The 24,182-nt window shown below is 40.9% G+C and overlaps 1 protein-coding gene across 1 annotated transcript in view; it reads left to right on the top strand.

Moving 5' to 3' along the window:
• The window catches only part of MRC1 (mannose receptor C-type 1), a 98,224-nt gene continuing 74,042 nt past the window's right edge, over positions 1-24,182 (top strand). The window contains exons 1-4 of the mRNA XM_082617051.1: positions 1-169; positions 13,114-13,515; positions 17,349-17,522; positions 21,449-21,613. Of these exons, the coding sequence (XP_082473177.1) occupies positions 109-169; positions 13,114-13,515; positions 17,349-17,522; positions 21,449-21,613 (802 nt within the window). The 5' untranslated portion in view covers positions 1-108. The remainder of the gene's footprint in view (positions 170-13,113; positions 13,516-17,348; positions 17,523-21,448; positions 21,614-24,182) is intronic.

Raw genomic sequence — 24,182 nt, 5'->3', positions numbered from 1 at the left:
GTTGTTCAGAGAGGGGGGGGAGGGGCAGGGCGAGCCGGCGCCCTCACTGTCTTGGTTCTCCCGGCTCTCTCCTCTCCATCCCTGCAAGAAGAGGATCAAGCCTGGGCCATGAAGCTGTCCGCGCTCCTGGCTTTCCTCTCTCTCCTTCCGGTTGCCGTGCAGCTCCTGGGTAAGTGGGCTCTGACCTGGAAGCTTTCTGACTTGGGGCGTGGGGTACCCCCTCCCCTCTGGGTCAGGCTTGAGGGATTTCTTCCACACCTGCGGGGAAGAGAAAACAGGGCTTCCGCACCACCAGCTCTGCGGCAGACCTCCACCTGGTCCCCAGGCCTGGAAGTGGGGCACCCGGAGAAGGCGGCCGCTTGGCAGGTCAGAGGGGCCGCCTGACCTGAGCGCCACGGAGCCCCGTCTTCCTCTTACCTCTTCTCTCATCTGCCATCGCCTCTTCCCCGCTTTATTCTTAGAGCGATTTCCTCAGTGGTTGGCCGATTCTAGTTTTCAGTTTCTATCTAACCCCCAACCAACAACTTCTGAGTGTTTTTGGCCAAAAGGGAGGCGGCACTGGTGTCTGTCTTCATGGTAGGTCTAAGGATGGATCGCAGATCGTCCCCCCGCCCAAAGGTTCCATGGGAGTTTTAGAACTCATCTTTTTTTCTGTGAATGAGCCATTAAATTTTTTCTTAATTGGATTATAGTTGATTTACAATGTTGTGTTAGTTTCAGGTGTACAGCAAAGTGAATCAGTTATACATATACGTCTATCCAAGCGTTTTTAGATTCTTTTCCCACACAGGCCATTACAGAGTACTGAGTAGAGTTCCCTGTGCTATCCAGTAGGTCCTTGTTAGTTATCTGTCCTATATACAGCAGTGTGCTTATGTCAGTCCCAGTCTCCCAATTTATCCATCCCCCCCTTTACCCCCTGGTAACCATACTTTTGTTTTCTACATCTGTGACTCTATTTCTGCTTTGTAGGTAAGTTCATTTGTACCCTGTTTTTAGATTCCATATATAAGCGATGTCATTTGATATGTGTCTTTCTCTGACTTACTTCTCTCAGTAGTGAATGAACAGTCTGATCTGCTTTTCAGAAGCCCAAAGACATTACCGAGTCTCTCTCTTCTATTTCTCAGTCTCAACCTGCTTTACCCTTGGAATGAGAGTGCCTGTAGGCATTTTTATTTCCAGGTCTCTTTTGACATGAGATGAATGGGGTTTCAGCTTTGAAATGCTGGCTCCCCGATCTCCCTTCATTCCTCTCAAATCAGCAAACGCCGCCATCTGCGCCCAGCCTGTGCGAAAGGGCGCTCCATGCCCTGTTGAGTTGGAGGCGGGTGTGAGTAGGGGCCACGGAGGAGACGGAAACTCCCCACCACCAGGAAGCCTCCCAGGGAGAGTGTTCCATCACAGAAAGCGTTAACGCACCATGAGCCCGAAGTAGTGGGGATTATAAAAACACAAGCAAAAGCAGTATGGTTTGCACCTGGCCCCTGCCAGGAAGCTGCTTAATTTCTTTGTGCTTTAATTTTTCTGTGTGTAAAGTAAGGAGCATTGTATTACTTGCCTCATCGGTTGTTGCAATGATTCAATGAGTTGAACTGTGTAAAATATTTAGAACATAATATGACCCAGAGTAGTTGCGTCCGAAGTGTCAGCTGCCAATAGTAGTGACTTCTTTTTTTTCCCATGATAGCAATCAGTTGTTCAATACAAGCAGTAGAGTTAGCATTTAAAGGAGAAGTTTGCCAAAAAACAATGCCGAGGAAAGAGTCCTGGAGCCTGAGGACACATTTTACCTGAGTCCTGGCTACCGAGTGCATCCCTCAGAGAGTGAGGAGGAGTGTGACAGGAAGGCAGGCGAGCTCCACATCACCCCAGTCTTCATCTTGAAAAACTGTCTTGTGCAAGAGGATTAATATATTCTTTGTGACTCCAAAGGTTAAAACTAAGAGCAGTGAAACTCTTCTAACGGTTGAGCTGTCTCAAATAGAATGTTCTGCTTAGGGGTAAGTTCTCTGTCACTAAAGGTCTTCAGACAGACACTGGATGAGACCTGGACCCTAACCCAGCACTGTCCAATAGGTACATCGTCAGCCACATTATGCAGCCACCTTTAAAAAAGTAAAAAAGGGGCTTCCCTGGTGGCGCAGTTGTTGAGAGTCCGCCTGCTGATGCAGGGGACACGGGTTCGTGCCCTGGTCCGGGAAGAACCCACATGCCGCGGAGCAGCTGGGCCCATGAGCCATGGCCACTGAGCCTGCATGTCCGGAGCCTGTGCTCCGCAGCGGGAGAGGCCACAACAGTGAGAGGCCCGCGTACCGCAAAAAAAAAAAAAAAAAAAAAGTAAAAAGAAACATTGATTTTATGAATATGTTTTATTTAACCCAATGTATCTAAAATATTATTAGTCGACATTCATCAGTATAAAACTTATATTTTTACATTCATTTTTTAAAATTAAAATTTCAACATCCAATGTGCATCTTATACTTACAAGGCATCTCATTTCAGGCTGGCTTCATTTCAAGTGTACAATAGACCCTTGGGGCTAATAGCTACCATAGTGGGCAGCACAGATACCACAGATACAGCCCCTAAATTTCTTTTTTGTCTTCTTCTTCTTCTTCTTTTTTTTAGCCACACTGCGTGGCTTGTGGGATCTTAGTTCCCAGACCAGGGATTGAACCAGGGCCCTTGGCAGTGAGAGTGCAGAGTCCTAACCACTGGACCGCCAGGGAATTCCCTAAGTTTCTTTAAACTTGCTCTTAATGTTTTGGGGGCAAAAAGTCTTTCTCACTTTGCTTAGGCAGTTTTCCCTCCTGGAGACGCAGGATGCCTTGCTCTGATGAATGTCTTCCTCTTCATAGACACAACTATGGGAGAAGCAGGAGGGTGCTGAAGGATCTTTACTTAAAGAATAAAAGCAAAACAAAAACAAAAACATGTATAAGGGAGCTTTTTCCAGAAAATTTTTTATTAACTTGAGAGCCTTTAATTCTTATTTGACCTTTTCTTGGCCCAAGTGGCACATGAACAGAGGCGTCTGGATAAAAGCAGAGCGCCTAGTTAGTTAGCAGTAGAATAAAGAATATACAAGCTCTCCGTACCCCCTCCCCTGGACTCCCTTCCCATTTATATAACCCACAAAAAAGATCTCCCTGCTTGCTGTGGTTTCTTTCCAACCCAGAACCCTTTCTCCCACTTCCCTGAGAACATCCCGCATCATCAATACCACGAGACCCCTTGTTGTACCTGGACGGGGCCGGGTGGCCAAGCATAGCAGAGGGAGAGTGACTTCTTGATCTTGCCCTGCTATCTCTTTAGCAGGAAGAACTGCATTCAGTGCCAACGTCTAGACCTCAATGGGGATATAATTGTGGTAGAGATACAATGAGAGTTGCTCAGGCACAGAGGTTTAGCTCGAAATTGGGACGGTTTGGCTCACAGGCAGTGCAGTGGCGGTAAACTTAACAGTTGGTTCTCAGAAGAGAAAAAGCACTGACTTGTGGCCTGGAGTGATTTCCACGGTGTGAGACTCCCACCATGGTGGATTTTAAACTACCAGCGTGATGCCACTGGAAGCAGAGTTGGGAAGAGGTGTCAGTAAGAGGCTCTCACTGGCCCGTGAGGGTGAAAAAAAACAAAAACAAACAGAGTGAATGTGACCTCTAGCACACTGCTGTGCTGCATCCAACCTCCTCGTTTATGGGTAAGAAAACTGAGGTCCTGACAGGTTAAGTGATCTTTCCAGGGTCTCACTGGTTAGTGGCACAGCCTGCTGAATGCTCAGGACTGCAGGCTCCCAGGGCAGTGTTCTTTCTATTAAACAGAAGCAATGTGTTTTTGCTCAACAAATGGTTGCTTTAATACCAATCTTGGACGTCTTCAAGGAACAGTTGCCCACTGCCTATTCCCTTACTAGTTTTCATTTTTCATAAAATTTTCCTTATAATATTTCTACTTTTCTTCTTGTCTTTCTTCCTTTCTTTTTCTTTCTTTCTTTTTTCTTCTTTCTTTCTCTCTCTCTTTCTATCTTTCCTTCTTTCTTTCTTCCTTTCTCTCTTTCTTTCTTTCTTTCCTTCCTTTTCTTTATTCCTAGTCTCTCATCTCTTCCTTCATACGTATGACTTGTTTTGGATACCAGATTTAAGACATACTTTCTGACATTGTTGACCAAAACCAAGTTTTCATCATCTTTCTTTCTTCAATTGCTCTTATAGTTGTCCATTTTTCATGTTGTTGTCCCAGATGACCTCTGATTTTTCTATAATTCAGAGATGAAGATCTGTGGATGTAGGATATTCCAGATACAGGTAAGAAGACAATTGCTTTGTTGAGTGACATTTCAGTGCCTTCTGAGGGTGTTGGACCTAATTTCTGGGTAGGAAGAGTCACCACTGGTTAAACGTGAGCTTTAAAGAATCAAATACGCTTGAAATAAGTCAGAAAGAGAAAGACAAATACCATATGATATCACTTATATGTGAAATCTAAAATGTGACACACATGAACTTACCTATGAAACAGAAACAGACTCATAGAACAGACTTGTGGTGGCCAAGGGGGAGGGGGTGGGGGAGGGATGGAGTGGGAGTTTGGGATTAGCAGGTGCAAACTAGTATATAGAGAATGGATAAACAGCAAGGTCCTACTGTAGAGCACAGGGAACTATATTCAATATCCTGTGATAAACCATAATGGAAAAGAATATGAAAAAGAATGTATATATATGTATAACTGAATCACTGTGTGCAGCAGAAATTAGCACAAGATTTTAAATCAACTAGACTTCAATAAGTTTAAAAAAAAGAAAATACAGAAGGTAATCTGTCAAAAAAAAGAAGAATCAAATACACTCAACCTCAGTTAAGACAAAGACCCTTGTCTTCAAAGGGACCTGGAGATTACAGTGATGACACTGATCCCGAAACCTGGTCTGAGACTGAATCTTGAGCAGCTAAGGGAGAACCAGATCACACATCACAAGGGGAGTTGCACAGGAAAGTAGCTTCTGAAGTGGTTTGTTATCTGCATGGCAGAGAGAGGGAAACTGATGTCGATGTGAGAATGGCAGTGTCCTCTCGCCTCTTGGCGACCATCAAGCACTGTTGAATGGAAATACCATATGGTTACATTGGTCCATAGAGGGAACTAGTGAAAATCAGGTAGAATAAAAGTGAAAGTAGAAGGAGATAGGAAGGCAAGTGCCCTTTCAAAAAGAATGAAAACTGACAGAGAAGTAAGCACTGTTGGACAGATTCTTCTAATTACAGACCAAGTTAAGGACACAGAGCCCTTTCAGATCTTTAATCACTTTAAGTAATTGCTTTCAGATCTTTAATCAGATCCTTAAAACAACCCAGTGAGATGGTTTGGGTGGGTGTTACAATCCACATTTTACTACACGAGGAAACTGAGGCTTGGAAGTCAGCTAGCCATTAAGGACCAGAGCTAATTCTTGACCATGGTCTTCTGGCTCTGAGGCTAAGAAGTAGATGTAATTTACCAGCTGGAGTGTGTCCATCAGGAAAGACATAAACGTGCTTCAAAACAACAGTATGTCAAAGAAGGACTTAGTCCCTCTCTTTGTATCAATTGTTTAGACTTTTCACTTGGAGATGGGAAGGAGGACACTAACATTTGAAGGTTTACTCTCTGCAAAATGATATGCTGGGTGCTTTGCTTACATTATCTCATTTAGAAAATTCAGAGCACCTCTATCAGAGAGCATCATTATACTCATTTTACAGATCAGGAGTTGAGACTAGAATGATTAGCTAAGGCAACACAGCTAGTGAACGGTGGAACCAGCATTTGCCTGCAAGTTTGCTGACCTGGAAGAATATACCTCTCTCCACCACATCACCTGGAAACTCTGGAGGTCTCCATTGTCTCTGTCCTTCTCTTTGGGCTGCTGCAAAGGTTCTCTGTTTATCCGGTTTCATCCTGTTCTGGACCGTTTCACATTGCCTTTAAGACTGATTTTTCCCAAGTTAGTGATAAGAATACACTTACATGTATCAAGCAATTTCTGTGTCAGGAACTGTTCTCAGCGCTTTTTTTAGATGATCTCATTTAATTCTCACAACAACTAGCAGGTCCTGTGCTTTCCTCCTCATTCTTTGGGGTGGGGGGAAAGGCAGCACAGAGTAGTTTAGAAACTTGACCAAGGTCACACAGCCAGTGAGCAGTACAGCTCTGATTATGTCAAATCAGGTGAACATGATACATAAAGATTAATTAGTGTGGTTGAGTGGAAGAAGAAAAAGCTGTGTAGTGTCAACGTCTTACCTACAGGTTTTGTTTGTTTGTCTTGAAATTGGGGGAGAGGCTGGCATTCTGAGGTTGAGGATATAGGGGAGAAAGGGAATAGTGAGTAGAGCCTCAGGAGGGGATGGAATCCAGGACACAGGTAAAGGGATCAGGAGGCTGAGGGAGAGCTACTGAGATGGGAGTGAACGAACCCAGGGAGGGTGTAGATATTTCTGTCTTTAGGAGGGGAGGCAGGAAGTTGGCAGAGTTCCTTATCCCAGCCTCTATTCTTTCCTTGAGGTCACAACCCATATTGGATTCATACTTGGACCTCCCCCAGATAGCCAAATGCAGGGACTTAAATTAGTAGGTTCTCTGGAGATTTGATGAATGAATGAAGGATGGAAGTGGTAAATAAAATCATTCTCAATTTTTCCTTTATCCTTTCGTTCAACATCGCTAAACCTAATAGCATGATCCTTAGTTTTTTCCCCTGCCCCCAGCACTTGTTGTTGTTTTTTTTGCATATACTAGGTGCGTAATAAATATTTATTTTTAACTTATAAACATTATAAATTTATAAAAATAAATATTTATTTATTAACTTAATTTCAGTTCTTTGGAGACACATCTGTGGGTGTACATTCACTTATAGGGGCTAATGGATAGATTCTTAGTTTGGATGGCTCAAGGTGGTGACCTCTGACAATGATTTGAGTGAAGTAGTTTATTTGGGAGCCAGTCCTGGGAAAGACTAGCTGAAGGGTGCAGACGTGAGACCAGAATAAAGGCCGCTGGTCCATGGTGGGTCCAGGAGCCAGTGACCCCTGTGGACAGCTGTAGCTCAGCCTTGCTAGGTGCCCTGGGTGACAATGTAGGATGTGCGCCTCAGAATCATCCTGCCCACGGTGCAAAGATTGGGGCTGTTTATTTGTTTATAGCCATTGGTCACTGGCAAAGGGCTACTCCTAGGAGGTGTTCGTTCTCTGACCCTACTGGTCTTCGCAGTGTGTAAAGTGTTCTCTGATGGCCAGAAGATGCCCCCCAGCCCAGAGATGTGGTGATGCCACTGGGGCCCGGGGCTGGTGCTCACTAAAATGGCAAAAGGCAGGAAGAAATGGTTCTGGTAGCATCTGCTACAGAATACCCACTTATTTTCCTCTTATCCAGCTTCTCTGTCTTCCAGAAGTTATTAGCTTTTATGCTTTCATGTCAGCATTTTATGTATTGATGGTGGGGAAAGCCTAAAAATATATAAGGAAGTACAGCATATAATAGTTATATCTCTAACTTGTCACCTTTAGTAACGTAACTTTCTTTGCCAGTAAGTTTGGAAATTTAATGACTTGCTCAATGTTATTATTTTAAAATGGTTAAAATGTGCTTAAAAGAAAATTTGGGGCTTCCCTGGTGGCGCAGTGGTTGAGAGTCCGCCTTCCGATGCAGGGCACACGGGTTCGTGCCCTGGTCCGGGAAGATCCCACATGCCGCAGAGCGGCTGGGCCCATGAGCCATGGCCGCTGAGCCTGTGCGTCGGAGCCTGTGCTCCGCAGCGGGAGAGGCCACAACAGTGAGAGGCCTGTGTACTGCAAAAAAAACCCCAAAAAAAAACATAAAAGAAAATTTGTACCTGTGATATTGGATATGTAGGTTTCAGCCATTTTAAACCTGAGGCATTGTGTGGAAACTTCTTGCTGCTTTCCTAAATGTATTTTGACCTTTGATATTTCTCCCCTTGAAGTGTGGGCTCCTTGTGGCAGGGAATTTGTGTCTGCTTTGTCTTTGCATTGTCACTAGCATGGTGCCTGGCACCTATCTGTTGAAAAATAAATGTGAGGTGAGTAAGATTGAGTTAAGATGGATGACGGGTCTCTTCAATTCTGTAAATACATTTCTGATGTGTAAGTATCATCTGTTATCATTTGTTCAGCTTTGCAATATTTCTGTTACAAAAACATAATTAGTATAGAAAACAAAAATTGAATGTTTATCCAAATGAAACATTGGTCTGGTTAATAGTGACAAAAATGCCACAAGCTGTTTTTTGGTCAAGGTCTTGAATCACTTTCAGAGGAAGAAGTATGACATTTTAACTCAGAGACATAGCACAGAGACAGTGATAAAAGCAAAACTTACATGTTGACTAGTTGAGGAGAAGAATAATGTATGAATGCAGGATCATAAAGCGATGATTTTACATTTCCTTCTATTGTCTAGCAAAGGCAATATCAAACTTGCACTGCTTCCCAATGTCAAAGATAAATAAAGGAAGCAAGAAGAGATAAGTTTGTATTGAAATAGAAGCTTTTCATTTCCAAGTACCCTTTTAAAAATTTTATTTATTTATTTATTTATTTGTTTGTTTGTTTGTTTATTTGGTCGCTTCGGGCTCCTTAGTTGTGCCTCTCCAGCTCCTTAGTTGCGGCACCAGGGAAGTCCCCAAGTACTCCTTTTATAAGTATAAACATTTATAAATCACTCTTTGGTAAAAATAAAATTTCAAGGGAAAAAGTCTTATGAAATAGACCCATCGTCATTAATCAACTATTAAATAAAAGAATGTAACTGGGTTTACAGTCAGGAGATGCTTCAGATTTAATAACTATTCTTTTATTCATTCAACTAATATTTGTTGAGGCACCATTATGCTCCAAAAAGAGAGAATACAGTACTGGATTGGAAAGATAAGTCTTTCTACTCAGCGAATTTACATTCCAGTAGGGGCACAGACAAAACACAAGTAAACAAATTTTTTAAAATATATATTTTAAGATGGTTATGAATAGTATATAGAAAATAAACGAGTAAAATTTGGATTGTTAGCTCACTAAGGATTTGGCACTTGAGTTGGAACCTTAATGAGTATTTCAAGAAGAGGGAACTTGAAATACAAAGTCTCTACGGTGAAAATGAGCTTAAAGTTCTTGAGGAGCAGAAAGGCTTTGTGGCTGGAAGGTGGTGATTGAGAACAAGGGTGGGAGAAGGTGAGAGCAGAGGGTCAGCAGGGCTGGATCGAGCCCCATCTAGTAAAGCTGTGACATGGAGACTGGAGGGGTTTTTTCCCACGTGTGGAGTGGTCCTCTTGAAGGGTTTAAATTTGGGAAGAGATATGGTAAAAAGCAAAATCTCTTCCAACCTAGAAAACCTCTCCCTGAAAGTAGAAGAAAAAGAAAATAATTTTATTATTGAATAACTGTTCAAGCCGACTGTGATATGCACCATCGACCTGCTAAAGAGATTGCAAAACAGAGAGAAATCTGACTCCTTTATATGGCTAAGTAGAAACATTCCATGACATTAGGTAGGGTTTACAATTTGGAGTCAGGTGACATGTTAAGCCCATCTCAACCAGGAAACTGGGAGATCAGGCATTATCTCTGATGATTCCAGTTTCAAAGCGAGGAAGAGCAGAGGAAGAACATGGTGACTTAGTCTGGGGTGTGGCAGTGGAAATGAAGAGAAGAGAATGGATTAGGGTATTTGTATTAGTCAAGTTTCTCTGGAGAAACAGAACCAGTAGGGTGTGTGTATGAGTGTGTGTGTGTGTGTGTATCTCTGTGTGTGTCTCTCTACCTATCATGTGTCTATCTATCTATCATCTATCTGTCTAGCTATCATCTATCTATCAATATCTTTTCGGAGAGATTTATTTTAAGGAATTGCCTCGTGCCATGGTGGAGGCTGGCAGGCTGGTAACTCAAGAAAGAGTTGATACTGCAGTTCAAGTCCAAAGACAATCTAGAGATAGAATTTCCTCTTCTTGAGGGGACCTCAGTCTGTTTTCTCTGATGGCCTTCAACTGATTGGATGAGGCCCACCTACAGTATGGACTGTAATCTGCTTTACTAAAAGTCTACTGCTTTAAATGTTAACTTTATCTAGAACACGAACACAAAACAAAAAACCTCCCAAAACAACTTCACAGCAATATCCAGACTGGTATTTGACCAAATATTTGCATTCCATGTCCTAGCCAATTAGACACATAAAAGGAACCATCATGGTATGTGCTGGGTAAAGCCAACAGATTCTACTTTTGTCCTAGAAAGTGCAGGAAAGCTGGAAATCTAGAAGACTCCTCGGTTTTTGGCTTATGGATCTAGGTGGATGATGGTGCCCTTAATGAAAAAGAGAATATTGTATGTTTGCTCATTAAATACCATCATATTTAGAGTGAAATTAAGATGGAACTACGGACAAAAATTAAGTACATGAAATAAAAGTCAGGTAAGTATACAAACTCTGAAAGAGGAACACTATTCATGCAATATGACTTCCAAGCACCTTGCCTTAAATGGTTGGTTACCAACTGGTTGGTTGACTGAATTTAGACAGTTACTAAGTGTTGACCACTCAACAGTAAAATCAAATGGCTGAAGTAGGAGGTGGAAGAGAGATTTATTGTTGGGATGGTACTGAGAAAAACTGTGAAATGTGGAAGGTAAGTCTAGATAGGAAAAGAACAGGTGGAATAGCCAACACAAATGAAATGTAAAGGGCAATATAGCTGAGTCTACAGATATCTATGGTAACATTTTCAGAGTTTAGTACCTTTTTAGATTAGCAGATTTACATTTGTGTATGGTAAATTATCCTATAACTGTTTCTAAAGAACATTTTATCTTCTTATTTCCTGGGTTTTACTATGAACAAAACAAATATTATTAACATTTTAATTTTATTGCCAACGCACAGAGTTACTCATTTTGCCTCACAAAGATCAAGCTTGGGAAGGCCTTCAGTTAGATGGGAGGAGACTGGATCGACACTGCATGTTCTGTTGACAGGCATCAATTCCAAAGATGCCAGCAGAAGCAGATGTTCTGAATTCAGGCTCTAGTGAGTCCCGATTCCAAGAAATCAAACCAGCAGACATGAGGAACCCAGCCAAGGAATCTAGGCAGAGGTTCAAAGTAGCACTGAATTAGGAACCCAGGCAAGACAGAGGCAAGAGGTCTCTAACAAGTGTAGACAAGAGCAGATAGAGCCGGAGAACATAACCTTTTGAGGCAAAGATCCATTATGACCTTGAAGTTGATAGTCCAAGACTGATCTCCGAGTGTAAGTGGAGCCAACCCCACGGGGTGCTGAGGACAGTAGATAGAATTTGGCTTGTGGAAGCAAGGGCCTCTCTTAGTGGCACCATGATTACTTTAATAATGTCACTGGGATGACCTGATTGAAATAGGGATGAGCAGATGCAAACTATTGTATATAGGGTGGATAAACAACAAGGTCCTACTGGATAGCACAGGGAACTGTATTCAATATCCTGGGATAAACCATCATGGAAAAGAGTATGAAAAAGAATGTATATATATGTATAACTGAGTCACTTTGCTGTACAGCAAAAGGTAGCACAACATTGTGAATCAATTTATACTTCCATAAAATCAATTAAAAAAAATAAATTGAAATTGAAATCAAGTGTAAAAAAAATACCAGGCTCATTCAGCCAGACACTCAAACATCTGTAATACCATACCAGCTCATTTTGAAAGAACCTCTTAAGTAGAAAGAATTTAGTTAAACTTCACAAAAAGTGTTTAATTTATATTTGTGCCACAAAAATAGTCAGTTCCTTTCATTTGTCTATTGAACAATAGACAAAAAAGAAAAAACTTTACATGATGAAACATGAAATCAATTTTGATTTAAAGGACAAAAATACGCTTACCAGACCTTTTTATTCTTTTTCTCTTTTTGTCAAGAGGAAGTTGAGTTTTGCTAGCTAGCAGCTATGTACTATAAGCATAAACTATGTATACATACTTATTTAAAGTACCAGCCCCAAATTACAAGTATAAAAAAAACTTTATAAAGTTACTCTCATAAATACTACCTTAAATGATATAAAACCTACATTTATTCAACCTTTACTGCAAACTTCACAAATTATAACACTATCAAATGCATTTTTGTATCTTTTTGTTATGCAAAGTTTAGGTTAAATATGCCAGTGAAACGAAAGACACTAGATGTCCAAGTTACCTATTGTTGGATGGGAAAGAAAACAAAAAAACTTCTCTAGTTGCCCAGACCTCTGGGCTTCCCAGAAGACACTTAGCTCAAAAATTTGCTGGACATTAAATGAATGTAAAATTTCCTAAAATAAAATTGTTTTGTTTGTTTGTTTGTTTGTTTGTTTGCGGTACACGGGCCTCTCACTGTTGTGGCCTCTCCCATTGCGGAGCACAGGCTCCGGACGCGCAGGCTCAGCGGCCATGGCTCACGGGCCCAGCCGCTCCGCGGCATGTGGGATCTTCCCGGACCGGGGCACGAACCCGTGTCCCCTGCATCGGCAGGCGGACTCTCAACCACTGTGCCACCAGGGAAGCCCAAAATTGTTTTTTTAAATATGAAAAACCTTACTAATGTTATAGTTAGAATCACTGGGTATAGGTTTCATCTATCTCAAAAAGGGTAGGGAGAGTCGGACTTCAAAATTCTATTCCAGGATACACAAGTGTTTAATTTTATAGCTTATTGTATTCATCCCCAAATTTGCTTTTCTCAGATGAGTATTATTTCTTCCTCTGTTACCTACCTTTTATGTTTACTTCACTACAGTTTGTGTGCATTTAATGCATTTAAGTCTTTTCATAAGGTTCCTTGTCTGAACTAGGACATCTTGAAGATTTCCAGCCACATGCTCCCAAGAGGCCCCTCAACCCGGTCTCTCTCCAGCTTCAGGGACCCACGGAGGGAGCGGAGCTGGCCCAGGCTGAATCAATTTCAACCCTTTTCCTGTGATCACAGGTCTTTCGGGAAATGGAAACATTGAGAACTTTTGACCTAAAATATTGTCTTTGTCCTATGTATCCACTTAAGCATCCTTTCTTTCTTTCTTTCTTTTTTTAACAGACACTAGGCAATTTTTAATATACAATGAAGATCACAAGCGCTGCGTGGAAGCATTAACTCCCAGTGCAGTTCAGACTGCAGTTTGCAACCAAGACAGCGAAGCTCAGAAATTCCGATGGGTGTCTGAATCGCAGATCATGAGTGTTGCCTTTAAGTTATGCTTAGGGGTGCCATCAAAAACTGACTGGGTTCCTGTCACTCTGTATGCCTGTGACTCCAGGAGTGAATTTCAGAAATGGGAGTGCAAAAACGACACGCTTTGGGGAATCAAGGGAGAAGATTTATTTTTTAACTATGGCAATAGACAAGAAAAGAACATCATGCTTTACAAGGGATCAGGTTTATGGAGCAGATGGAAAGTTTATGGAACCACAGATGATTTATGCTCTAGAGGTTATGAAGGTAAGAAGATTGGAATTTTTTTTTTTCCTTTCTGTCAAGTCTTTCTCATCCTCTTAGTTGGAAACTAATTCAAGGAAATAAGCATATTCTTGTTTAGTCTGTACTAGAAGTATTAATTGATTACTTTTGTGTTTGGAACTGTTCTGTGTTCTGTGAATGAGGAAATGTGGTACAAAGTCCTAAATGATACTTTAACTATTTGTAATTAATGGGAAGACATTTCTTGTAACTTTTGCTAAGATTTTTTTTTAACAGTGGGTTACCGTTTTTAGAAATTACTTTTCACTGTAGTCTTTGACCCAGTGCCTTCCATTTTACATTGTATGATTGTCGTGATAAAAGAGTTTAACGAAATGTTTCTTTTCCTTTGTTTACATTACCTCTGAACAAATGATCCGTGGAACAACACTCTTTACCAATTCAGACTGTGTAAAATGAAATCTCGACAATTTTGGTTTCTAAATGTTTCTAATTTATTTGTTACCTTATGGGTATTTAGAGACATTATGTAATAATCAGCAAATTAGAAAAGCTAAGGAAGTAGCTTACAAACTAACCTTCAGCGTCTTTAGTCCTGCTGTTTTAGAAAGTGGTAGCACCTGTGGGGCAGGAAATAATTGTGTATGTAGTTGGTTCCTTCAGCTCGTGAAGGTTAAATAAAATCAGAGTATCTAGTCTTCTCTCATCTTGGTGACTAGTGACTGCACAGAAAAAAGATAAACAACAAAAAAGAACTTGAAGCCCTTTACAAAGGCTTCTTGAGTCAGATGATGTTGTAACCACTTTCCAGGTTTGGACACTTGATTTCTGTGAAGTGTTATCTAGAACGACCTCAAGGTCAGAGAAAGAGCCTGCCTCTTGGGGCAAGAGATTAAGCTGTTTGCAAAATTACTGTGTTACTGAGGCTGCAAAGGTTGGTTGAACTTAGCTTACGGCAGGTACACAGATCATCGGAGTTCAGCTCTTTTCAAGGTGATGATTTGACAGCTTTCCATTTTCCTTCTATGTTCTATAAAGAGAAGAAGAGAATAGGAACTGAAGAAGAGTGAGGAGGAGGGCTCAGAAAGAAGTTATCCCAAGGCTTTTATTGAACATAATGTAGGTTTAGAAATTACCTAAGAGGCAACCTAAGCAGCACAGCATTTCAGGCGAAACTTGTCGGAAAATTATAGGGCAGGACAAGAGTGAATCAAACTTGACTGAGTCAAATTCCACAGGTGGGACAATAGTTCTGATTGAGGAATCCAACACAAGGAAGTTTGGTGCTAAGAGATCAGAATTCTCATTTTATTTTAAAAGATATCGCTGAAGTTCTGTAGTCCTCTCTCCACCCCCTGCCCCTGCTTTCTGGTCTTCTGTTTGCTTTGAGAAAAATATGCATAGGATTTAGGATAGTGGTTCTCAAACTTTAATATGCTTAATAATCATCTGGAGACCTTGTTAAAAATACAGATCCCAAGGTCCCCCCTCACCTAGATTCTAAATTAGCATATTGGGGGAAGGGCCTAGGGATCTACTGAATTATTTTTATCAATACTGTGTGGTTGGATGCAGATGGTCCATTGACCACACTTTGCATACTCCCTAAGTCTCTCCCAATACTTAAGATATTCCTGCTAGAAGATCTAGCCCTTCAGAGTGATCTTGCAATCGATTCATTGGAATATGCATTAGAAGTAAAGACAGTGCAGAGAGGATGTATGCAGAGTCTTTGTCTCTCTAAAGAAAACTTGGGGAAGAATACTACCTGAGGCCAAGGATTTAATTTTGAGTGATCGACTCAGATTTTGTAGACTTGGACGGATCTGAGGATTGTCTGGAAGTGTGGCCCACAAGAGGAAGAGTCAATTGAGTGCAGTGACATGATTTGTTAGTCAAGTTGGCCTCCTCAGTGCTTTGTTTAATAAATCAAGTTAGTCCTTAAAAAGACATTTCTGATTGACATCTGTAAACTGAGTACTGAGAATTCCTTGGCTAGCTGAAAGAACAGTACCACTAGCCCTAGGTGGTCTTATCACGTTTTCTTCATATGAAGGAACAATGGTGTAATTATTACAAATCCAGCATGTTCTTTATACAATCTATGATTCGGAAAACTAGTCCTGTAACTTAGTGCAACAAAAGCTAGAGTCACATTTTATTTTTTTTTGTTTGTTTTTTTTTTTTTGTTTGTTTGTTTTTTTTTTTTTGCTGTACGCGGGCCTCTCACTGCTGTGGCCTCTCCCGTTGCGGAGCACAGGCTCCGGACACACAGGCTCCACGGCCATGGCTCGCGGGCCCAGCCGCTCCGCGGCATGTGGGATCTTCCGGGATCGGGGCACGAACCCGTGTCCCCTGCATCGGCAGGCGGACTCTCAACCACTGCGCCACCAGGGAAGCCCTAGAGTCACATTTTAAAGTTACTAACAGCCAGGCAATTGGCAAAAGAGTCATTTTGAGGGAACTGAGAATAAACCTAGCTTTTAAGGTGGACAAAATAAGTACGAGCAAAGGAAAAGGAAAGGAAGTAAGTAGCTTATTTTTGTTGTGCTCTTTGCATATGTTAGATGCTGTGCTATGTGTTTTACAAATATTATATTATCTTAATGACTTTCAAGATGTCTTTAAAGAAATTTTTAAAGTCATAGAATCTATGAAACTTAAGTAGGAAAAGAGTATTCCTACCTAGAAAAAATTCTGAATATAAACTTGTCACAAGAGACTGAATATTTCAATATAGAGGATTATTTATCTCCCAAAGAGGCATCCCTACAAAGGTGGACTGAACATACTGGAGCATTTAGCTACTTGAGTAGTTTGGTTGTCAATGGAGATATGAGCTTCCTTTTGACTTAAGCCAAACCGTGATCCATAACGATTCTCTCTATTTTTTTTTTAATTAATGTATTTATTTGGGCTCCGTTGGGTCTTCATTGCTGCATGCGGGCTTTCTCTAGTTGCGTCCAGCAGGGGCTGCTCTCGCCTGTTGCGGTGCACAGGCTTCTCATTGTGGTGGCTTCCCTTGTTGCGGAGCACAGGCTCTAGGCGCGAGGGCTTCAGTAGTTGTGGCTTGCAGGCTCAGTAGTTGTGGCTCATGGGCTTAGTTGCTCCATGGCATGTGGGATCTTCCCAGAGGAACCCATGTCTCCTGAATTGGCACGCGGATTCTTAACCATTGCACCACCAGGGAAGTCCACAATTCTATATTTGTTTCAACTTTCCTTTCTAGGTGAACCTAGAGCTTCACATTTTGATCTGTTTGGACTCAGTTTTTTAAAAAAGACAAATACTGATTATAGATAGTATCTAAGGGTTTTAAGTGATTTCTTTCCATGATGTGAATTAGAGATTTATGCTAAAGTTCCTACCCTTTCTCGTAGCCATTGTTGAGGGACTCAAGTGGAGTCTGGCTGGACAGGAGTGGTTGGAGGGGATTGAAGTTTTGACTGTGTGTTTGGGTTACACAGCTATAAGGTTATTTTTCAGTCTACAGATTTAGTAATTCTCTGATTCCAGCCAAGGGGAAGGATGGCCTTTTCTCTATTTGGAGGAAATGCAGAAGTCAAAGTTGTTGTCAATAGAGCTGACTGCTTTTGGCTCATGAGAGCAAAGAGGAAAATCTTCCTGCAAAAGACAGCAGAATAGAAGTGGTGCTAGAGTTTTTCCTGAGGACACATGTATCCAGCAAAACACAGGAGTTGCAAGAGAAGGGAAATACAAAGGAATTCCCTGTGTTAGTGTAAGAGCTGTGATCAGAAACATAAGACCGATCCTTGCAGTAACCTTCTGATTGGAAAGTCATCGTTCAGGAGATTCACATCCATTCTAAGTACAAGTCAATGTGTCTCTTCTAGCCATGTACACACTCCTGGGCAATGCCAATGGGGCAACCTGTGCATTTCCATTCAAGTTTGAAAACAAGTGGTATGCGGATTGCACAACTGCTGGGCGGTCCGACGGATGGCTCTGGTGTGGAACCACTACAGACTACGACATGGATAAGCTATTTGGATATTGTCCATTGAAATGTAAGTAACTTTATCATCAAGACAATTTTGGCACGTTTAGTATGGCAACCTAGTGATAAGACTTTGTGTTTATCGAGAACATTTCTTCCTCCAAGTGATTTCTCATTTCCTATCTCATCTATCCCTCTACAGGTGTCATTGTCCCCATTTTATAATGGAGGGAGTGATCCATATTGGCTAAAGACAAGAATACAGATCTTCTGACCCTCAGCCCTAGGCTGCCTCAAATGACCCCTTTATTTTCACTAACTCCTATTTCTCCTCAAATTCCACTGTTACTGTCAGTTATTTTCTAAGACTTCAGGGCAAATTATACTGTATATGATGCAATATATACTTAATGCCACAGGTGGGCATCCCATTTTCCAATCTCCCCAATGATTTACCTTTATCAACCTATAGATCAAAAACAGAATTTAAGCAATGCCACAGCATTGGTTTTGATGGAGAGAGAGAGAGAGAGAGATGGGAGTGGCTCCTGAATTTTGTGTCAATGTAATGAAAAGGGTTCCTCACTGTGAAAATGATAGCAATGCTACTTTTCTTAAATTAAGTTTAAGGAGAGTATTATTTAATTTAACATAGCTTCAATGGAAGTGAGTTAATGTCTATGCTTGAAGGGGTTTTAAAATGAAAATGTAGTCTTATTGCAATGATGCAAAATAAGTGGCATTGCGTTGTATTGAAGTGAGGGGGCCATAAAAATTCTTGGTGTCCTTTCCATGCTCAAGAATTTATAAGGAAGCAGGCCAGCAGGTTTCGGGTGGGGTGGAGGAGGGCATTCGTGTTGGAAGGCAGGGATTGGGCTGAAGAAAACAGAGGAGGAAGCGTTCTTGGCTTCCCTCTCCCCATCACCCCACACCCTCCTCCTGCTGCCAGCATCTGCCTTCCTTTTCTTCCCCCTGAACTTCTTACCCCCAACCTCTTGCTACTTCAGACTCTGTGGATCAGAGCTCCTGTTTTCTGCTGTCCTGCCAAGGGGCGGGCACTGGGTCAGAGCCTCAGATACAGTCTGGGCTGATTGTGAGACCACCCGCATTGCAATAGCGCTGCGTACCCCACTAAATTTTCAGGATCACACATCCACATACCATCACGGTATTCCAAGCGTTACTGTAAAAAACAGTCCAATTTACAAACATATCTTAGTTTGTCAAGTTAAAGACAGAATTCCAAGAATTGTGCTTATTTATCTCTTTTGATTTTTAATCCCTAAATGTCTTACTAAAAATTAATTTGATTTCTCAACCCCATAGATTATTGTACTTCCCCTCTGGGTCCAGTCCCTCGGTTCTGGGTGAATACCCAGAAAAACTCAGTCTTCCTGTGTTCATGGTGGAACCGCTCTCCCATTCTTGGGGGAGGTAAATGCATTTCTGTTTTATAACAACTTTTAAAGGTTTGATTCCCGTGAAAGGTTGACTGATATCTGATCTCTATATTAGAAGGCTTTTTGTCTGAAAACAAAACTGAACTTTTTCCTCATAAGATAAAGCAAGACTTGTTTTTCAGTGATTGAGGAGCATCTTCCTCTGGACTTTGTAGTAATGGTATTTTCTAAATCCATTATCATGGAGTGTCTTGGGGCTACAGATCTCATGGGTCCAGCTATAACATCCTGCACTTACATGGTGTTGACAGGGACGTTGTTGGCTGCATGTATGATTTAATGAATCATTAAATGGAGGACAAATGGCCAGCCACTAATCATAAAAAAAAACAACACCTTGGCTAGACATGTGTTTTAGGGATCAACTGGGTAGGCTCTAGAATAAGCTTTTAGGCTCATTGGTTCCAATTTATGTCTTCCAAAGCAAATTATATATTTGGCCTAGTTAATTGCAAAAGTAAAATAACTGGACATTTAAAACACCTTTGATTTCAATATGCATTACAATTTTAAAACACATTTTATACATTCCATGCCTTTCTTGAAGGGCTTTGCAGTTTCCCAAACTCTTTCCTTGTCTTTGCTTTGTGTTTTTTTTTCAAAAGAACATTTTATTTTATGTTAGCCTTAAGCTAGCAGATTCAATACAGGAAGATGAGGTCCCAGCTATTGACCTAGTGACACTTAGTATATGCTCTTCATTGTCCTCTGTAGTGTTTATTGTAATGTTTTCCTTCTATTTAGACATTTATTTTCAAGTATCAGGAGAACAGGAAAAGGAAAAGACTCCTTTCTCTCAATTCCCCATAGCTTGCAATTTTAGCTTTCAGCATCAGTTGTTCTGGTTTACTGTGGGAATTTGAACAGTTTGGGGAGATGTAGAGTCAGCAAACCTATGCATGCATTGAGAAATAGGTCTTAATTCCTTGATTTAAAATGCAAACTATACTTTCTTTACATGAAGAGAAGCGTAAACTTGCATTTCTTTCTTTGGTCATTTGTAGCCCTTTCCTTCATTTCTGGTTGAGAAAATCATCCCCGCCTTCTTTGTTATCTCACACTTTCTACCACACTACAAGCAAAACCTCAAAATTTCTAAAAATATTTATTTAAAATAGTTCCGTCTTCAAATAAACCTCAAACCAGTCTCATTTGAGTGATCTCACTTACAGGGCGAAGAATCCATTTGCACATTAAACTAGTAAGCCCTCAGACTGTGGTAATTTAAATTTAACATTACTAATTCAAATGTATTTTTTATGTGAATATATAATAATTTTATAGTTAAAACATCTTAGAAATGTCTATGGTGTTGCCCAAATGAAATGTTGAGATATTTTTCTTCCTCTTTGGTGTTTCATGAACCACAAATTTCATATCATAGTGTGTGGTAAGTATATGAAAAAGATCACTTCCTTGTCAGATACAAAGAATCACAATTACATGCATATATAAAGCGTGGGCTATATGTGTATATATAATGTTGGCTGTATGCATATATATGGTGTAGACTCTATACACACGGACAACTGTCCAATTTGTTAGCAAGTTGAATACTCCTCAGAAAATTTGAGAGTTTACGTAATCTTTTCCTTATAAATAAATGAAAGGATTATGACTTCACATGACTTGTAAGTAGAATTTTACATTATTAAAAAGACAAAAGAGAAGTTTTTATATCATGAAGCACACAAAAATATTTCATCTGTTGACTCATTTCTCAAACATCTTATGTGTAAAATGCAATCAATAATATTTATCCATCTATATTATTGGCCTTTCATAGACTATAGCCACGTTTATAGAGTATATTGGGAATCATAAAATAGCAAAGGAAAAAATAAAGTAAAATTTTAAAAATTAAAAAAAAAATTTAAATTAAAAAGTGTTTTATTCTGAGGGAAGAAAAGCTAACAATCAGCTATTGCCAGGAGCTACCTATGTTTAATACGTGCTAGAGATAAGAACATGAGACTCCAGAGGTGGTTAACAATTTAACTAAGGTTGACTCACCAGTGAGTGACAGAGTCTGGAGGCAGGTCCTGGTCAGTCTGTCTGTGGAATCTATAACCTTCCCCTCTAATGCCTGTGTCTTTGGTCTAAAAAGACCAAACTAGAATGTGCAGGTGAAATATCCATTGCTGAGAGAAGACATATTTGTTTTCTCTTCTCCCTTTATTATTGTTTTTCTATATTAAGGAAGTTGGGCTGGCATCTCTATTCTTAGTCTATGTATTTGCCTCACTTCCCAACTCATCTGATCTCAAATGTCCTAATGGAAAAATAGAGATGGTGAGTCCCTGTCTTTCTGGAGGCACATGAAGGAGATGGAATGCAGTCGATCTTTGAAAACTCCCCCTCTTCATTTCAGGAGTAAAGAAAATCTCATAGTCACTTTAAAACTGATTAAAAGAAAGAAAAAAAGGAAAAGATAATGCTTTAGGCAATAATGCTATGAAGATTGTTTAAAAAATATTGTTCACTGAAAATTCTTTCCATGCATAATGTAGTCAATTCCTTTTGACTTCTTTTACAGTTGAGGGCAGTGAAAGCTTATGGAATAAAGATCCGTTGACCAGCATTTCCTACCAGATAAATTCCAAATCTGCTTTAACTTGGCACCAGGCGAGGAAGAGCTGCCTGCAACAGAATGCTGAACTCTTGAGCATCACAGAGATACATGAGCAGACATACCTGACAGGTAAAGATGTGAAAAGAAAACAAAGTTGTGAAATCATGATTATTTTATTTCCGTATAGTTTAACTTAAAAGCATACGACACAAATAATTCTAGACATCATGATAGAGTCAGTCCTAAACAGATGGTGCAGAGAGTTTGACAAATGTGCACCCTGAAAAAGACACCTGGGATGGCGAATAGGTTTCATCTCATGAGCCAACTTTCTTCTCTCAGTTGTGTCAGTGTCTAGAACTTGTGCTGAGAATGATTTGGAGGATTAATTTGGGCTCAGAGTAGAAGATGCTACAATCAATTAGCGATGCCGTTCTTGGATACAAGACACGGGTGCCATACCGGTCAAATATTCTAGGTCTAGCTTGAAGCCAGTGGTTTTCCATTAGCATGGGAGAATTTAACATGATAAACTGAAGAGCTGCCACCACAAACAGGGACAAGTGAAGAGCTGTCCTTTTGCCTCCTGTCTTTCAAATTCCCAGACTCTAATGATTTTCAGGTCTTATTGATACTCTTTCTACAATGTTTGTTTTTTTAGCATTTGTTCTTGTGAGGTTGTGAAGATGAAAAGAGCTAATGTTTGCTTGAGATGAGAGGGTCTGTTTTAGCTTCTGCAATCCACACTTGAGGAACGGAGAGATCAGGACGAGAAACAAGTGTGGGAGAAATAGCATCCTCAATTCCCTGCTCTAATCCCCTCCCTCCCGTGCACCCTGACCCTGCTTACTAGCTAAAAGTCTCTCGGATCCAGTGACCGCCACGTTCAAGAACTCTTAGTGGCTTCTGATTTCCTATCAAATAATTAACAGCACACCTTTGCCTGACATTCAAGGGCTGTCCCCTGTCCACTGACTGCTGTTCCCCTTTGTGCATTTCGCAGTCTTGACAAAAGAAAACTTTTGGGTTCCTCACCTATGTCTCATACTTTCTCACCTCCACGTCTGTCCCCATGGCATTTCTTGTACCTGGAATTCCCCACATTTTATACAGTTGAAATGCAGTCTTCTCTATTTCCATCTGCCTTTCTTTTATTTGTTTACCACTTTTACAGTGGTTACTTACATATGTCCCACTTACCCTGCAAGACTATAAATACATTCATTTTTTATACATTCATTCATTCAACAAGATGGGTGGTTTCTCTGTGTGAGGCATTGTGCTAGCTCCTGGGGACACAGCAGTGACCAAAGCCTGCCATGTCCTGTCCACCTGGAGCTTAAAGTCCAATGGGGAAAACACATAGACAAGAAAACAAGCAAATAAATACAAATTATAGTTAAGTACCATGAAAAAGCAAACTGAAGGCTGTATAGAGAATGGATTTGAGGGGCAGATGGCTGAAAGTGAGGAATGTCTTGTGAATATGTATGTCCTCCCCACCCCTAAAGAGATTCACACAGAACCTTCCGGGAAGACAGTCTCAAGGAATGTTTGCTGACTGACAAAGGAGGATGCAGCACAAGAAAAACCATTATTTAGAAATTCAGCCTCACGTTTGGACCAGTGGTCAGTTTATGGCGAGAAGACAGTGGTTCTTAAGTGTGAAGTTGCTTATCAGTCACCAGGGAACTTTGTTAAAGTGAAGCTGCCTGGGTGCAAACCCCAGAGACTGTAGATCAGGAGGTATGATGTGGGGTCCTGGAATCTGCATGTTATCAGATTTCCAGGTGATTCTAGGGCAAGTGGATGGGGACCACACTTGGCAAAGCACTGTGTACAGTACCTGCTGTATCAGCAATGCCTACAGATTGCATCTGCCTGGACAGCAGGCAGCAGAGCTCAGGAGTAAGGAGCATAGACTCAGGAGGCTGACCGCCTGGGCCCTGGCTCTGTGAAGCGGGGGGACCTTGGGGGCGATTACCTGAGGCTGCTATGCTGCAGTGGGAGAGTGTGTGTGAACTGTTGCAAGGGACAGAGCTGTCCCCAGCCTTGTCTCATCACCTAGGATTCCCTTTCTCCAGCTCTTTTCGGATGGTCCTCTCCATCGACTGGAACACACTTCTCCTATAAGTTATTATTTTTTAATTGAATTTGAAGATGATGATTGCATTCTATTTGGGGCAGAAAAAAATGTAACATGAATTTTTTTTTAGCGCCACCTTGTGAAATACACAAAGCATTATTAGGTAAGAAAGATTTTTCTACTTCTAGTCCATTTCTGAGGACTAAATCAGGAATACTAGCTCCACTGTAATGAAATCTTTCTTGTACCAAGTATAACATTTAAACATTTTCTGCTTTCAGTATAGGCTGCAAGCCACCATTTTCTTTCAGCCATCATTAAAGAGATTGACAATAGAAAAGCAATAGGACCTCACTATGGGCATTCGTGAGCTCAGAGATGGGGTTCTGCCTCCGTCTGCTCAGTGATTCTGTTTTGTGTTGGTCCATGGGGTCTTTGTATGCAGTATTGGGGCAAAGTACAGAGGGACCAATGTTTGCAACCATGTGTAAAAATAAGGAGAAAAAGGGGAAAACAGAGACAGAGATAAGACTAAATTTATGTAGGTGATTAAGGAAGAGAGAGAATGAGTAGAGACAATCCTGGTGTGATTTGTGCTGGCTTGCACGGGTT

This window comes from Mesoplodon mirus (assembly GCF_964341445.2).
Source record: "Mesoplodon mirus genome assembly, chromosome: 4".
Lineage (NCBI taxonomy): Eukaryota > Metazoa > Chordata > Mammalia > Artiodactyla > Ziphiidae > Mesoplodon > Mesoplodon mirus.
This window is presented reverse-complemented; position numbering and strand designations above follow the sequence as displayed.